Source organism: Plutella xylostella, chromosome 22, assembly GCF_932276165.1.
Source record: "Plutella xylostella chromosome 22, ilPluXylo3.1, whole genome shotgun sequence".
Classification (NCBI taxonomy): domain Eukaryota; kingdom Metazoa; phylum Arthropoda; class Insecta; order Lepidoptera; family Plutellidae; genus Plutella; species Plutella xylostella.
This window is the reverse complement of record NC_064002.1, coordinates 3,275,316-3,293,559: the sequence shown is the minus strand read 5'-3', so window position 1 is coordinate 3,293,559 and position 18,244 is coordinate 3,275,316. Positions and strand designations below refer to the sequence as shown.

The following is an 18,244-nucleotide window of genomic DNA, read 5'->3' as shown; positions in this document are numbered from 1 at the left end:
TATACCTAGCATATATTTTTATTACTAGGCCAATATCAATTCAATTAATAGTAGGTATCAGGTTGGCAGCTGGTGTTTATTTACATACTATTAGGCACTAGGGTAAGTTAATAATATCAAAGGCATACGGAAATGAACATACCTCTGTTTGTGTAATTTCTGGATTACGAAAGTTATGAAGCTACAACATACATAATATGATAAAAATAGAGACTTATAGGTAATATTGTATAATAAGGCAGCAACTGATAAGATTTGTACTGTACCAACACAAATGATTCCTACAGGTTCATATTTTTCTGAATTTACACATCATTTTTCCAAAACTTATATTTAATTTTAAAACATACTTTTTCCTTATAAACCCTACTAAAGTCTTATGGTATTTTTGGGATTAAATTATATTTTTTGTCTAAATTTTACATTCCCTAATGTTTTATACCAGCGCGGACCTGAGGTCAACGTTTTTGTTTATCTTTTTCTTTATTTTACCCGACTGAGAGTATTTCGTGGAAAGTAAAAATGTATTTACTGAGCTCTTAAGTACCTACCTACTCAGAACAAAAAGCTTTTGCCGAAGAAATAGTTATAGAGGAGATACCATCTGGTAGTAACCATGAAGTACTTTTTCTCAACAGTAATGCGCTGGTAGTTTTTTTTTCTAATTCAACATGCTGGACTATATTATCTATCTATCTATCTATCTATCTATATATCTATCTATCTATATTATTACATTAAAATAAATGATTGAATCAATACTGATTGAACCAAAACTTTTTGAACGCTTTTTCCCCTATACGGTTTAGATCAAAGAATTTGTCTAAAAATACGTTTACGTTGATCGCATTTTCTTTTTCGATCTATCCTTTATGTGTCACTTGAATAAGAATGACACACAAATCACATAACCTTCTAACGATATCGCGAACATTCAAACGTATGGAAGATTGAGTAAAAAAGGCGAGTGTACGTACGTCTGTACCATTTGTATGCGTGAAGACTGTTTAGCGAGACCGTTGGCGTTATCTGGAAGCGATTCTGTGACGTGACGAAAATCAAAAGTCGGAAAAATAAAGCAGTAATATATCAAACGAGCGGAGGCGCTCGAAACATCCTTCTCGCCTTCTCGTGACGTTTATTGTACGGAGTGTCAAGTGTACACTCAAATTATATGTTTATAAATCAAAGAAGCACTGAATAATATTCACTGGAAGGCATAGTCTAGCTCTAAGTGAACATGTTATGATCTTATAATTGTTTTTTTTCGTATTCAATTCTGTACCTCTTTCGTAGTTTAAAGAGGTGGAAATTATCAACTTACCACTGTTATATTACTAATGTTATCAATTTGTTTTTCTAAAATATAAAAAGCGTATATTAAATAGCGAAATATTTAATTTACACTGCCAACAAACACATCTAGGTCGCCCTATTTATCGCACCGTACACATTTTAATGAATGTAAATAGAAATCAATAGAAGCTTAGTTTGTCTGCAGCGTCGCTACTAACAAGTTCATTTAAATAGTTGTTTCTGATCCAACGAGCACGTCGATGCCAATCTCGCAACATTTCTCATCTCTCGAGTCTCTCTCTCGACGATACATTAATGTAACCCTTCCCGAGCGACGCAAACTTGTTACAAATCAATTTTCTGATCCGCGTATCAACGAGACTGGAATGCTGTAAAAATATAACTACACCAACATGTAACATCTGCTCCCGGCGACATAAATGTTGCTTTCCCGTAAAATGTTTGATGCTGATAACAGACACTTACGAAGGTTGTTTGGGGCTTTATTATTTACGACAGTATGAGATTGTTATCAAAAGGTCTACATGGTGGAAGGCGCTATTTTAGGGTTAATTGGCTGTAAAATATTATGTAAATGGGTGGATTAAAGTAATAAATGAAGTTATTGCGTACTGCATAATTACATTTCTTTGGGAGATGTTTCATAATAACATATTAATTTATTGCATTTATCATTAAATTAATTAATTTAATAGTAATAAGAAATGGCAGCACGACCGTAAAAGTAATAACGGAAAGCTAAACCCCCATCTAGTACTTGTAAGTGGCTCGTTGTAAATCTGGAGAAATAAAAGAAGGATTCGGTCACGTAGCGCTACGCCGCCTCGTAGCCTCGTAGCACGAGCGATGATTGCTACGCGGCGTAGCAGGCGGCTGCGTCGATGCGGCATTCGCGCAACTCGCTAAACTTGTTTCGTGCATTGCGGAGGGGACGGGGCGGGGCGGGGCGGGGCGGGCGCCTGCGCACTGCCGACAGCTTCATGTCATATCCCCGTAACAAAGACCGCTTCGTTTGCTCAGTCAATTATCTTCAGCGCTCCTATTGAAGTAACGACGTAACGCAGTGTAATTTTCTTTGTAATAAGACGATTATAGCCTCTTATTACTTTCTTCATAGGCTTGGATTATTTGATACAATTTCAGGTCTGCGGCTGAACGATTCATTTGAAATATTCATCAATATCAAATAATTGAGACATTTTCAATTACGGGCAGGTGAAGCACCTGGAATTAACTTCGTTTTGATGAAGGAATTTATGTTAATTGCGGGGCCGACCGGAGTATAATGAGTTATTTGGCTGCCTGTGCGGAGATAGAAATTAATCTCTACATTAAGCTTGAGCGATGATTCATTGACTTAGTATAATACGAAGATTTATGTTTCGCGGAGCCTCTGTGCTTAGCTAGCTAAGGTGCTATTAAATCAACTTATATCCATCTTTCGTTTTGACACACCAATTAAATTTGGTAAATGTTGTATCTGGTGCGTTTAGGGCTCTCATTTAATATTTTTGATATTCTACTTAGTACTTGGTAATATGTAAATATTAATGAATACATAAAACATGCCTGACCTCACCTAACCTGCGTCGACTTATGCATTAATTATTTTAAAGATTTAGTTTAGTGCTACCTGGAGTCGCTGTTCCGTTCTTCTGTTAAAGTGGTCTATTCACAGGTACGGAACCCTTCATGTGAGAGTCCGAACCACACTTGGCACTTTATTAATAGCATCAATGACTTGCGCTACACGGATAAGGAACGACAAAATTAATCAAATCATTCCTTACCAAAGATTCATTCATATTACTAAGGTATATTCATTTATATTTTATTCTGATACTTAATATTAGTAATATTACTATTAATGATGAATTTCAGGAACAAAAATAAGCTTACTTATTAGACTAGATGTACAAAAATATACTTTCTTATGTATTTTCGTCGTCACTCAATTTAAAATGTTTCGTCCACTATAATAATTATGTATTGCAACTTGCAATTCTCAACTTAATTTGTCTCACTATTGTCAGTGAACATTTATAAAAAGGTAATAGGTAGGTAACATCGAGACAAATAAATTTGAATAACTTTTTTTTGGCTGTATGTAATGTTTACTCCAGATGTTCATAACTGTCTATCTGAGGAAATGAAAGTGTAATTAAAAATTTTTTTTTTTTTTTTTTGGAATGGGGGTTATTCCAAAAAAAAATCATACATAAAATATCATCAATGAAAAACATATTTTATATCAGCATTGATTGATATTCTTAGATTATCCAAAGATAGAAGAAACTCCTACTTGAAGAAAAAAGAACAGTAAACGATCTATCACTACACTTTGGTAAAAAAGTTAACTTGTTACAAAGTTTCTGCGAATTTGTCTTCTGCCCTTGCGTCACGATGATATGTCTAGGGTGAGAAACTTTCTTGCTGTGTGACTTGCTTATCATAACGTATTCTTAATATATCGACGTTTTCAAGGTTCCATAATTCAATACTTGTAGGGTCAGTTTGTCATCCGTCTGATACATAACCAAAAAACCTACACTCGTATACATTTATTTATTTTAAAAAATCATATAGGTAGTAAGAAAACTTCTATGATAATGATAAGTTTTTAATGTATATATTTGTACATAATAAATTTTAGATGAATATATACACACATCTAAAACTCACTGTCTCAATCAATCACAAAGTTTTTTACATGAAAAAAAAAACTAATACCTAGCTGTTTTTTATACAAACGCTGAACTTTATAATGTTAGTTTGTATACTTATGTACTCGTACTTGGTATATTCCCAAGAGTCAGAGGTGACTTTCGAGCCGAGCTACGTCAAAAACTTTTCTGTATAGTTAAAAAGCTAAAACTGGATAGCTACAGCGAAAATATCTCGATATTTAATATTTTAATAAAGAAAAGTTATAAATGTGAGTCTGACAAATTGGTTGAATCTTTTTGGACACTGGCACGGGCATTTAATTTAATATAGATACGCACACTATACCTAATCCCAACTCCAGAAGTCTAACTGAACTGCAAAATTTATTACTGGTATCAAGGGTGTATATAATTTATTAACATATCAAGAAATACTTAAATGCATCAGTTTTAACATCTATCATTACAAACCTTCATTACTGGCGACAGATAAGTCAAAAGCTCAACCATTTGTAGGCAGATCAGCGGCCATGTTACATGGAGAGAGCAAACGAATTTACGTAAATTGACAACTGATTGTAACTTTGAATCACGCGTCAAGCAATTTGCGTAATGTGCGGGAACTTGACGCGTTCATCACCACACTGTATACATACACCGTGTACATGGAGCCCTAGTCACTTTATGTACGGTACACAAGATACTTGAGTTATAGAGTTATATAGTACGTAGTACTTATTACGGTAAGTGTCGAGGCAACAGCATCGCCTTTCCATCCAGACACATTACGCATGCCTGGATACCGCCAAACCCGATTATCCTCTCCACCGCTACGGCAAAAATGAAATATAAATTTTCATATTTTCTAAATTAAAAAGTGAAACCGGCATCGTAACGTCAACAGCAATGACATCAATCAATATCGGCCGCCTGCCCCACTAATCTCTACGGGCCCGACAACCACGGCGCATTCACCCCGAGGCTCTACGTACATACACGTACATAAACGTTTTATGACTTTTTACTTCGTCATTATGTAGAGGAGACGCCGGGAATATTTCCGCGCGGGAAAACATGGCAGCCAGGCGTGACAGTCGCGCGATAACGCTCCCGATCTCGCACACTAATTAGATTACGCCGCCGCCACCGACTTCAACTAATACACTTATTCTTGGATTTTACTTTTACAAACTTGCACAGATTTATGGAAAAACTTAACAGCATAAGTAGTTGTGGAACTACGACAACCTAAGTTATACGAATATTTACTACGTGACTTTTTTATATGTTAACAAAAGTCGTTAGTGACAGCAGGGATCCTACCACAATGTTACAGGGTAGGTATTATGAACGTAAAACATATAAAACTTTTGTAAAGATTTCTGTACCTAAGTAATTACAATAGTTCGGTTATTATAACTTAATCTGTTATTAGAGTTACCTTAAAACCAAGTTGCTGTTGATTTTCAACCCTTCACACGCATAAATTAAGAACGGCTCTAAATTGTTACGGCAGCCAAATTGCTACGCTTGACGGCGTAGCGGTCTCGCTACTGTACTTTTAAGCCCCATTATACGGATACATAAACAATCACATACAAGAGAAGGGTATTCCCGTGATTTGTGATGCAAAATTTGTACTCGGGTAAAGAAGAATGTAGGTCCATTTTTATCAGGAATAATTTAAAGGCGGTGATATGGTGGCAGAGTAGCGTGCGGCGGGCGGCGGTGGCGGCGGCGGCGGCGCGGGGCCGGGCCCCAGGCGCGTGCCCGCCCGAGGCGGCACGACGGCGCTCGGCCGCACTCGGCTCGCCCGCCGCCGCCGCCGTCAGTCGCTGCCACGGCCGCCAGCCAGCCGGGACGGCTCCGTGTGTGCACTCTCATCGGTTATGTAATTCAAAAACTTCTTTATTTATCAACTTATACAACATAACACGCGAACGTTCATAAACTAGTGACAGATCGATGGACGCTGTGATCGGCGCGATTGGACCGTTACTGTTTATTGTTATATACGTGCGGAAACGATGACTATGCCTATACTCGCGGCGATACAGCGTTAATCAGGTTTATTATTTCGTTGGGAAAATTCAATCAAAGTGCCTTCGCAATCTCTGCCATATGTTAACTGGTAACTTGTGATGTTTAGTGACGGCGTGACTGGCGACTGTTGATCTCGCCTCGACTGATTGTAATCAGTGTTGTCTGAATCCAATCAGTTTATTGATTGTCAATTAAAATAAAAGTGTCAATAGTAGCTTCGTTAAACTGGCGAAAGAAATTGGAATAAATTTTTAGTCATTCTGTAAAGAAACTCTTGGGTTGGAAGTGTGAATAATTCATGTTGGGGCCAAGCCTGGCTGCTGTTTCAATTAAAAGAACAAACTAAAAAATAAACCTATGTAAATTTGGCGCATTGCAGGACGCTATCGGGGCGGTTTACGCGAATGTGTGTTACTCGTTCTTTAAGCTTAATCGGCTTTCGAAACACATGATAGCGGTGAGAGGGTTTCGCTGCTTCTCCGCGGGGGCAGTATGAATGTGGCCATCAGGCAACTCGGGTAAATAGTTGCCGGAAGGGCACACTTGTAACTCGAACTTCGGCGCTCGTCCTCGTTGCGTTCTCTTGTACCTGCAGTAATGTAATCCCGAAATTGAATTTGTCAATAGCCGGGCGCCGCCGCTGGGTTATCTCCGCCAATCTACGACAACTGCTGCTTGTGATTTGCTTTGCTAACAACTTGCACACATTCACCCTGCGATACTGAACTGATGCGAGCCTCAAATTAATCTTATATAAGTACATGCAATATTTCGTGTATTTATCTCTCTTTACCTTTTCATTTTTGGTCTAAGATTAATAGATTATGCTGTCCTTTTACATCAGTATGAATTAGAGTTTAGAAATTATTACTTCAAATGTCTGCCTAAGATCTAATGAATGCGATACCAAAAATAAATGCTACTGAAAGCCTTTTCAAAGGAAAGCTTTATCTTTCTGATATTTTGGCTTCAATTAGAATTAAAGATAAGATATTAAATCTGTCTGTTCTGTAATTTAGGCCCGTTGGCTCCGCATCTGCTTCGACACTCGGGGAGAGCCATTGAGGCGGGTCTAAATGAATGCGATTTATCAGATGACGCTGAAAATCAAAGCCTATTGTGAGAAACTCTTGAACAATTGTTATTGAGCGGTTAAGATAAAATATGGAGGACCACGACTCCCGTTTCAGGACAGAGAACTAGTAATGTAGAGTTACAGTTATGTGATGTCTGTAGATTTTAAATTGCACTTTATATTTAAGGAGCAACCATTCAATTTATGGTTTGTCACCAAAAAAGGACAATGATTAGCGATTCTTTTTTTCCATTCATTCATAATAGAGTTAATTTTCCCAAAATTTGGACACTTCATTCACCTTTTGATTATCCTTAAACATGTCATGAATATATTATTTTATTCTTCCCGACATCTAATTGACACAAAAAACTGAATTATATTCATGTACTTATATAAGTTTGAGTTTAAATCCTATATTTTATCTAGCGACCCACTGAACTGAAAAAGTCAAAGGAATACAGATGACTCTATTGTCGAATGGCAGCGTATTTATTTTCAGTAAAAGTATTCACAACAGTTGAAACCTTAGCTGTGCGAGTTTCATTCAATACCTCAGGCTTTCAGTACTGGAGTTTACAAAACACTGACAGAGAGCAATACGGACAGTGCAAAAATCCATCATGATATACAACTGTGCGCTATGGTTATTTATAGCAATCCTATGCAATGTATGTGTCTTTTATACATACATATGTTCTACAGCATATCCTATCCAAATTACAGGGCATTACAGTTCACTTGAACTGTCATAGTTATGCTAAAATGGATCTGCAACAGCGTAGTTGCGGTGGTGGCGAGGGACATGATCTTGCGGGCGGCGGCCAATGCAGTTCGCGCTGACTATATCACTGCTGAATCCCTATTTCTGCCCACTTAGCGTTTCCAAAGTGTAAAGTATTGCTGCTTGGTAAACTGAACAGAAAGTGTGATGCAATACTTTTAGAAACGCTGAATTGACGATAATACGGGACCTATATGATAACATTCAACTGCATGCCGAAATACATTCGCCAAATAAAGCACAATCCATTATTTACACACAAAGTGATTCAAAAATCAATTGCATTACTAGGTCATTATCTAGGTTGAATGTATTAATATATCGACGGTGGAAAGGCAGAATGTTTGAAGCGCCATGACATAAAATGTTCACCAGAGCAATTTAAAGTTTGAAATTTTCGAAAAAAAATCATATCTCTGTAATTATCCTAGCTATGGCTTTGAAAATTAAAATAGGTAAAATTCAAATAGTTTTCTATTTAATTCTGTATATAAAATGAATGTAGGTACATATTATATTTACTGTAATAAGGGACTTAAGACATAGGCATCTGAAATCTCAGTCAGGTAAAATTGGCTTAAACGACATTAACATTTTAATAAAATACAAGTAAAAACAATTTAAAGACCAAGGAGATTTAACCATCACACCAGCATAATGTTTTATAATAATTTATATTACTTTAAACATTCCATAAGAATGAATTAACCGCCAAACTAAGGCAATTTGTATCTAAGATGAATGACTTAAAGAATAAATGAACTTATAATTGGACCTCAGAACTCGAGAACGGTTGAACCGATTTTGGTCTAGAAACATTTGTGGAAGTCCAGGGAAGGTATAAAAGGTAAGAAGGGTCAGCTAGATTGAAAACAAACATTTCATAATATCTGGGGGCACGGCAGTGCCATCCTTTTCTCGAAGCATTATTTTATTATATAAACTTTTTTAACATATTGTTCACCGCGAAATCACTTTGAGATTGAGATCCAAGTGATCAGGTTTACTTATTCATCAATTAATAATCATAACCGACCGACATTTCTTCGTCCGTCTCTATGCCACCATTCTGTCACCGCCTTTGTCCACCTTCCGTCCTGCCTTTGAGCCAAGTGTCCTGCCGACTCCCATTTCAGTTCAGTGACCTGCATACCGACGTCGAAGACTTTTGTCTTTTGGCGAATTACCACGCTGGGAATACGGTCTGTAAGCAAAATGCTTAACATGGATCGCTCCATAGCTCTCTGTGCAACTCTGACTCGGTGCACAGTTTCCTTGGTCAGCGTCCATGTATCGGCACCTATGTTAGTGTGGGCAAGACACATTAGCAATTATCAATTCATAAGCAGCGTCGCTCGCCAACTAACTATCTATCAACTAAACTATCTGTCAGATTCATACAAGATACGCTAGATTTGATAAGCAAGCGACGATGCTTTAGGATTTTTAATGGCTAATGTTTAGTGATGGTAACCCCAAAGGGCTATCACAATGTTAGTTAGGTCTTACCCGACAGCCGGACCGAGAACCAAATCGACCGACGATTGGTCGATTAGTCGAAAATGGAGACACTTCTGGATGTTAGGAATAATAATAGGTTTGCTGATGTCAATAGTGATCACCACTTAGTCGATGGAAAAATCTGCTTGAAGATAGTGGGCGTTTAGGAGCAGGCCACAAGATCTGCCAAAGGTGTCGTGTAAATATGCTGCAGGACCCACAAGTTAGGCCCGGGTCTCCTATTTACTCCGTAGGTCGCGTCAAGTGTCACCGCCGTAGGCCGCGTCACAATGCTCATTATGTCTACGCGCCAACGTCGGCGTGTGAGAGAGACCGCATCAGTACATTTCTATAGTGAGCATCATGACGCGGCCTACGGCGTGACGCTGGACGCGATCTACGGCGTAAATAGGAGACCAAGGCCTTAGAAGATAACTTAGTATCCAGATCGACAACAAATACCATCTACTAAGTCTGGACGAGGTCTCATTCAAAGATCAAAGGTCTGGCATCAAAGACGTGATGTTAAAATTTTGCGAAGAAATAATAAGGCACAAGGAACACAAAAAGAATGAATGGTATGTCTAAATAAACATGGGATATGATCAACCATCAAGGAAGACTTAACGTCGAACTAGACGACCATTCTAAAGAAGCACTTGCGTACGAGTATTTTCTTTGTGAACTTAAAATCAAACGAAATTTATAAAAGGACAAACGCTGCTAGGGGTGACTCTATGTCCAGAAATGAGACCACAACCATCGGCTGCCATAGAAAACATGAAGGATCTATACAAAGCATCTTGAAGAACATTGCAACAAAACCCAGGATATCTCCTTGTTACTATGGAAGATTGACTTTCAAGATGGTATGGCCACATTGCCGAAGTTTTTAATGATCCTAACCACCACCTGAGGAGTTGGATGCAGATGCAAATATACCAGAAGCATCTTGTATCTTGATGTATAATCGTAATCATTATGATTAATAAAATCGGCAGGTCGCTAAGGCTAGTCAGAGGCCTTCGGGCGGCTTGAAAACGTCTGACAGTTGGGTTGCCCACTTACCCGACAACTCTCTCAGCACAAGATTGCTTGTGTTCGGGCCCACCAACCCGCGCTAGACCAGCGTCGTGGACTAGGTCAAAACCATTTCTTCATTGGAAGGAGACCCGTGCCCCAGCAGTGGGGACGTAATGGGTCGTGATGATGATTAATGATGAGATTTATGACTATCCTGCATCTTGACAGAAATTTAAATATCCAACCAAATAAGACGAATTGATACGGACCATACGATCGCTGAAGAGTGGCAAAGTACCAGGGAACGATGGATTTTCTACGGAGACATAAAAAGCAAGATAGATGCAATATACCAGATATTGCACTCTTCAGCGATGGAGGATGATGAAGTGAAGTTAGAGTAAAAGTTAATTTAATTCATGTGAAACTTTTCCTATAAGGTTTGCTTTTCGTTAAAATACTTTATTTTGAAAATTATGGGATACAAACAGGTCGTGGTACTCGTGGTCACTCACTTAAAACGTGGTCTTCTATTTCGTATAATTACCTAACAATTATCAAAATCGGTTAAGTTGATCCAGAGTTTTGCGCTTGGGAACACATTTTCGGTTAGATATTTATAAAGATAAGAAATCCTGTTTCTGACTAGATTTTGATATAGGTAAATTATTTAAGAATAAGTTTATTTTTGATATAATTATAATTTTCATTTTGTATAAAAAGTGATGTCATGTTAATACATTAAAAATATTTTACATTAAGAACCATATTGTCATAGAAAAAATATTTTATGAAAAATTTATATTTGGTTTGATCCTTTTAAAGAAACGTTAAAATTCCCTACTTGCATAGAAACAGCAATTTAGGAGAAAGGATCCAAGTGCATATTTTTATTAATAACTCAATAAATATTAATTATAGCAACACTATTATTTAGAACCGTAATATAATAGATATTATAATTAAATGTAGTTATCTGGTGATATAATAAAAAATATTTATAGTTTTATACTGGCGAACGAATCTGAGTTTGTACCTAACTGTCGCATAGACGCACGTCCTCTCCGAATGAACGTCCCGGCGGGGTACTGAAGCGACACCTTTCCAACCGGTCCTATTTATATATTGGCGTTTTCACGCAATATCCTTCTGGATATAATAATAATATAACAGCTTAAACACCATAAACCGCTTCATTGCGATTCTTTTGAATTGTTTTATATCACTTATATCAATTCTCTACAAATCGCAAAAAACCGCTTAAGTGCCAATTGTGCCATTAAACAGATATAGGTAAAGTTGTATTAACCGCCAAACGCCGCGGGTAAGACTGACCGGTAAAATGGTTTAAGTGCCAGTGAGGCTTAAATTACAATTACGTAAAATATATTAAGTGCTTTTATGTTATTTTTGACAAGAAGGCATTTAGTTTTATATCCATTATGTTTTATTTCGCAATCAGGTAGGTCGCTTAAGTAACTAATTATACAAATTCACATTCATTTAAAATGAATTAAGTCACAGTGTTTTACTGTTTTAGTAAGGGTAAAATGTTTTATATAACTTTATTATTGATGTTTGAACATACAAATGACTAAAAAAGTGGCTCTTAATACAAGAAAAAAGTATTAAGATTTCCAAAATCACCGATGTCTTAAGCGCCAAAAAAGTGCTCAGATCGAAACGAGACCCGCACCATTCGAAAGAGAAAAATCTGGCGATTCCAACGGTGTATATAACTCATATTCGCCAAAAGTGGCGGATAAAACATTCTGCCTTTCCACCGTCGATATGTACACTGTTCAATTAATTCACCAGATAATGATTCTGATATTGGCAATTACAATAACAATAAAACCCATTGAGTCGGATCTCCAAATACATTGACTGAACTTAACACTAATGTGTTTATCATGAGCACCTATGTACCTTAACTATAGGTAGTATGCAAGCACGAATCAGTGAAATCAAATCGAATGAGCTATCAGTGAGACGAACTACACAATTAAACAGCAAACAAAAAGTTTCCCGGTTCTGGCGGAATTATTCAACGAAACTCGCTCCGTTCCGAGAGATTACAGGGAGTGTTGGTAATGTGTAGCGAGGCGGGGGGCCGCGGGGACTGTGACGTCACCGCATTAAATTCAGGTGCATATTGCCGAGTCCGCCAGCTACGCGACGCTGCAGCCATCATGCAACGTAATTGCGTTATACGATACGAATACGGATACTGTTACACATTATGCGACGAATTAAATTGGCCCTCTCTTATCGGTGCCCTTTATTCGAAAAACATGACGCTCGTTACGAAAATGGGTCGTCAATAAAAACATCTGTAAAGTTTTTTTTATCAAAAAACATTCCTGTCGCCGCAGCATAAAGTCTACTCAGAGACCTGGGAAATGACAATTTTATTTAAATGGAATCGGAAATTGAGAGTTATTCAAAGCGCAGCAGTCGTTGCTACCACAACTTCAGATGCATATTGCTCGCTGCATTCTGACGCTTTGACGTAATCCCATTTTTAATACGATATTGGAAACTTTTACAGCCTAGATATCTGGCTTCGAAATACATTTATTACTTACTTAGACATATCCGATCTTAGTAATCTCTATATCATTTAAGAAATTCTTACTTTAAAAGATAGGACACAATTTTAGCATGCAATAGTTGGCAGTACAACACCTCTCGCTCAAAATGCGATGTTGCTTTGCCGGGCCGCGTCTCGCCCCAGTTCGTACGGAACTTCTGCCTGGCTATTAGCGTAATTAAAACGCGACGAGGCTACAAAGATACCTCGTGCCGGCGACATGTGAACCTTGTGACTTAATCCAGACGCGCCTAGGTTTATGACTATGCACGAATGATGCCTTATCATTGTTATAGTAAGTGTGGGTGGTTTGATAAGCGAATTGATAAAGGTTTTACGATTGCATAATCTTGAAGGGGTGATGAGTGGTAAGAGGGTGATATGTTTCATGTGGTGGAGCAACAATGTAAAGACTTGCTGTATAGTACGATATGGTAACTTAATTATGTACTTTAGATGAGCAAATTTTCTTCCATAGCTAACATCAAGTTTAATTGCAAGCTATCCAATTTACAAAACTAAAGTAAAACTGTCAGATTGACGGCGGAATTGTCTGTCATTCTTTCTAATTTCGCAGCTGAAAGTTGCAAAACTTCATCAATTTAAGTGGAATCGTCCAACTTACTACCCCAATTTAAAGTTGAGAAATTCATCTGTTTATTCAAACCACGAATAACTTTGAGTTAATAAATTCTGCTCCGTAGTAAAAAGAATAATAAACGGATTCTTTGCAGAAAGTAAAATGTTACGAGGGGAAAGGATCATTAGCAATAAAATAGCGATTAATAACGGACGGAAAATGTTATCTTTAAATAAAATCAGTTGGTAACAGTGGAGCCTTCCTGACGGCTTGTTAACGTCCAGCGCAGGCCACTCGCCTCAAACGCAGGCATGTCTCAAATACTTGCTGTGTCGCAGATATCAAAAACTCTTTACATTTTGCTCTATTTCATTTATTTCCCTTTCGTAAAGTGACCAATTATTTTCTACTGCAAGAGTAAAACGTTAGCTTTCTTAGAAACGTGAAGTAGCACGGCTTCTGATTCAAGAGATACATAGGTACGTTTACTTTTAATTGACAATCAAAGTAATTGGATAGAATCTTATTTGATTAGCTTTATTTAGGCCTGAACTTTCAATACTCAGATAAAAGTTATCAAGGAAATAAATATGTGACTCTCATTTTGATGTTATCAACAGACGTGACAGCATCGAAAATATTTCCATAGCTCTAACTGACTATTGAAAAAGCTGCCCTAAATTTGTAAAATACATAATTATTTTTAATAACTTATTCGGAATCGGCGTACATAGCGAAAAATCTTTTCTAGTGAAATTATCAATCACAAGTATACAAACGTTCAATGTTTTAAGGTTCGTGATTGACTGAAGTGATATCATTTGTGTTCAAAGATTATCTGAAATAAGATGCTGTTTTTATGCTCGTAAGACTGCCTACTAGTTTACGAAAGGAATCACAGGGATAAAAATATGATAAATAATACATATGAAAATATGACCTGAAAATGTCAAGCTTAGTTCATGGACGGTAGCGCTGAGAGCGAGGTGGTAACGGGGCCTCGGCGCGCGGCCGGAGACATGAGGTGACGCGGGCGCGCCGGCCGCCGCCGCGCCGAGCCAATGATGGTGGAGACGCACCGCGCGCCGCCGCCCCGCGTGCCGCGCGCGCCCGAGCCCCGCGGCAAGCCCGCGCCCGCGCCCGCCCCCGCCTCCGCGCCCGCCTCGCTGGCCGGCAGCAGCACCGCCATGCACCTGCGCCGCCGCCGCCACAAGACGGTGCACTTCGGGGAGAACCTGCTCATGCAGGTGTGCGCCGACCGCGCGCACCTCTCCAAGCTGGGCGCGCGCGCCCCCGACATCGCCTTCTGCCACAAGGCGATCTCGGGCCTGCGCCGCGGCGACGCGCGCTACTGCTGCGTGGCGCACCACTGCTGCCTGGCGGCCAGCGCCTTCGCCTCGCTGACGGCGCCCACCCGGGCCCAGCCGCGCCGCCAGCGCAGCGGGGACTCGCACAGCGGCGGCGAGGGCGGCGCCGCCACCGACCCGGGACACTCCTCCTCCACGGACCAGAGGAAGCACCACCACCACCACCACCATCACCACCACAAGATACACACGTGCCCCCACCACGACGTCGCGCCGCCCACCGACGACGTCGAGCCCAGTGAGAAGGAGGTCGAGCCCGAGCTGAGAATAGAGACCAAGAAGACGGTATCTCCGTACCTGTTCATTCCGCGGAAGCTGGAGCCGAACGTGCAGCAGCTGTTCAGCTTCATCGAGGGCGTGCTGAGCGCGTGGGCGGCGGAGGAGGGGCTGACGAGCACGGGCGAGTACTCGGAGCCGGACGAGCGCGTGGTGCGGCGCCGCAAGCTGCACAAGTACAAGCGGCGCACGGACGTGCTGAACATCCGCCGCATCGTGCACGACGTGTCCTGCCTGCGCGGCGCGCGCCTGCTGGGCAACGTGCGCTTCCGCCACTACCACTGGAAGGGCACCGCGCAGACCTGCAACGAGGACTTCCTCAGGAAGGTAAGGATTCTTATTCTTAGCGATGCCAAACGCTAGATCTGGGCTGATTACCGTGGCTAAAAGATTAGCCAGTCAACGTAGGTAAGTAAGTAAGTAAGGCGATATCTCATCGTCCACGTCTCCAGCGTCAACTAATTGTTGCTAAAAGTGTCACGTATAATAAAAGCCTTTAACCGAGCTGACTCGGAACACAATAATGCACGGCGCACAATGGCTTCAAGATAGATGAAAAAGTCGTTACACAATATAGAGCCGACGCTTGACCTTATTTCACTTAGTTTCCAACTGGAGCAATTGCAGCTAATGAGGGCTATTATTTTTACCGGCACATTCTTTAACTTTTAGAAAGCCACCTTAAAATTTCAAATTAACAACTTCAAAAACTGTACACTTTCATGTATTTAGCCCATTCGAAAATAAAAAGACTTGTTCAGGAAAAAAGTACTTATGCAAAATGGGTAACATGTGGCAAGCGGGAACATACGCGGCTTAAAAGTTTAAAGCACTTTTTCCTATCTTTTTGCTGATAAGCTACACATAAAAGGTTCGTAATAACAACTGGGTATTTAAAAGTAAAAAATAAATCCTAATTTTGTGTGCGGTGGTGGAGGCTCCACAAAGTTTCCCCAACTCTTTTGTTTCCTTAAAGATAAATTTTCCTTACGCTTCCTTTTATTTTGGGAAAATCCGTACCGCATTTAAATATTTAGACATAACAGAAATTTTCTATTAATTGCAGACTCCAACTTTACATGACTCGTTAAAAATTTAAATGTATTCAAAGTAATGAAATACAAGTTACTAGCAGTGATTTAACAAAATGCGCCGTCGCCGCCGCTCTTCAAGTTTGTTCCGCAACTGTGGAGCGCTCGCCTAAACGCTGCAACGGTTTTATTTAGCACTGAAACTAACAGCAGCTCAACTAGTTTTCATATTAAACAGGTACAGTTATGAAGCGCCAAAATGTAAATACATTTCGTCCCCTCGGGCGAGGATACCAGATTGAGAAAATTCGATTTCTGGCTCCAAATTGTGGGTTAGTTCACACGGAGGGTAATCGGGGAATGCGGCTGGAGTGATTTTTATTACAACATTTAGGTTTACAAAGGTTTAAATAAAAAAGCCGCTCCTTCGCTGCCATTTATAAAGAAGGGTGGAATAATTTTCGCATTTAAAATAAGAATTTTAACTCAGATTCATGTTAAAAGGGGCTTGAGAAAAAGTCTTTACAGGGTCTTGGTTTTTAGAGATAAATCAAAATGTAGGTAATCCTTCTTGTCGGTCGACTTGCAGTCCTTTGTGGAGGGGAGCGGGGGGGGGATGAGCCGATTGAAGTGCAGCAAAGAGAAACACTTTCAGCGCTCGCGTTCGAAACTTCATTCTTACCAGATTAATGCGACTGAATTACTGAACTACTAAATTTGCCTTGAATGAATTATGTTTTCGCATTCACTCAAACACCTGTTTTTGGTGTTTTTTCCATTTTTCAATTTTTACAAAACTGGCTATACCTACTCGACAACTCAACTCCAACAATGTTGAACAATACTTACCCTGCTGCAAAAAACAGTCATGTTACGCCTCTACTCCACAACACACCACTTTTCATAAACGACTTTACCATCACAAATCTTTTAATTACGGTACCTATTAATACAAGTCTTTTATATGTGTGTGGTATGTGAAGGGAGGTGCATGAGTATTCTTTTTTTTCCTGAAAGGGCAAGTAGGCGCAGCGCGGAGGGCCATCGAGCCAAGGGCCGTGGCTCCACGGCTCAAACGCTACGCTCATTGTGTCTACGCCATAATCAAAAGCTTGTGGTTCCGTACATGGGTGAAATGTCCTTTGTGGTTGGCGTTACCTGATGAAGCTTTTGTGGTTTGTTTTAGCCATAGTGCTGCTGTAATAGCTGCGAATGTGATAGAATTCATATTTGCGGTCGTCCTATGGTTGATAGAAAGTACCTATTTGTTGTCAATTGTAATTACATAGTCAATGCAGATTTCACATTCGTTCCTTATTATATTTCATTATTTCCTTCGAATATTTCCACCATTAAATTAATATGTACGTTGTACATTTCGACCCTGTACGAAAAATATGCATTAAATATTTTATAAATTCCGTTCCGGATGAAGATTTATCTTTATATCGAATTTTTTTATACGTTACTGTAATTTGTTTCCAGCGCACCTTGCCCCGAGCTATAATAATACAGCAATTTTGTTGCCGTCCACTCAAATTCCTTTCTAATATACTGAAGGGGAAATGACTGAAAATATCTTATTTACATTTATCACATCTAAATATTATTATGTCTATATTCCTGTACATGACCAAATTATGTATATGTGTATTATATAATATTAAAAGCTATTTACTAGGTAGATACCTAAATAGTAAAAATAATTTACATTTCTTAATGTTTTCAAATTCAAAGGTTCACAATTTTATACTGTTCATAAAAATATACCAATTTATTTTAAAATTGAGTCGGTATTTTCAGCTGTATTAATCTTCAGTCTCTCAAGTGCACGTCTTGTAATATTTAACGGGAAAACCAATTTAACTCCAGCAAAATCAATTTTCCAATAGCGTCAGAATATTACAAAATTGTAAAGAACTCATGTTCCAATTAAAAAGCTGTATGTATGTTGATGACATCTGGAACTAAAAATAAATTAAAGCTTGA

At 39.1% G+C, this 18,244-nt stretch overlaps 1 protein-coding gene across 10 annotated transcripts in view; it reads left to right on the top strand.

Moving 5' to 3' along the window:
* The window catches only part of LOC105384178, a 122,273-nt gene that overhangs the window by 54,447 nt on the left and 49,582 nt on the right, over positions 1-18,244 (top strand). For 5 of the 10 annotated variants that reach the window (XM_048629210.1, XM_048629208.1, XM_048629209.1 and 2 more), the window contains exons 1-2: positions 5,808-6,114; positions 14,316-15,551. The exons of 2 other annotated variants lie outside the window; for them this stretch is intronic. In XM_048629210.1, the coding sequence (XP_048485167.1) occupies positions 14,643-15,551 (909 nt within the window). In that variant the 5' untranslated portion in view covers positions 5,808-6,114; positions 14,316-14,642. Of the gene's footprint in view, positions 1-5,807; positions 6,115-14,315; positions 15,552-18,244 lie in introns of those variants that run through there. 3 more of the 10 variants (XM_048629207.1, XM_038122386.2, XM_048629214.1) reach the window with 3 other exon arrangements.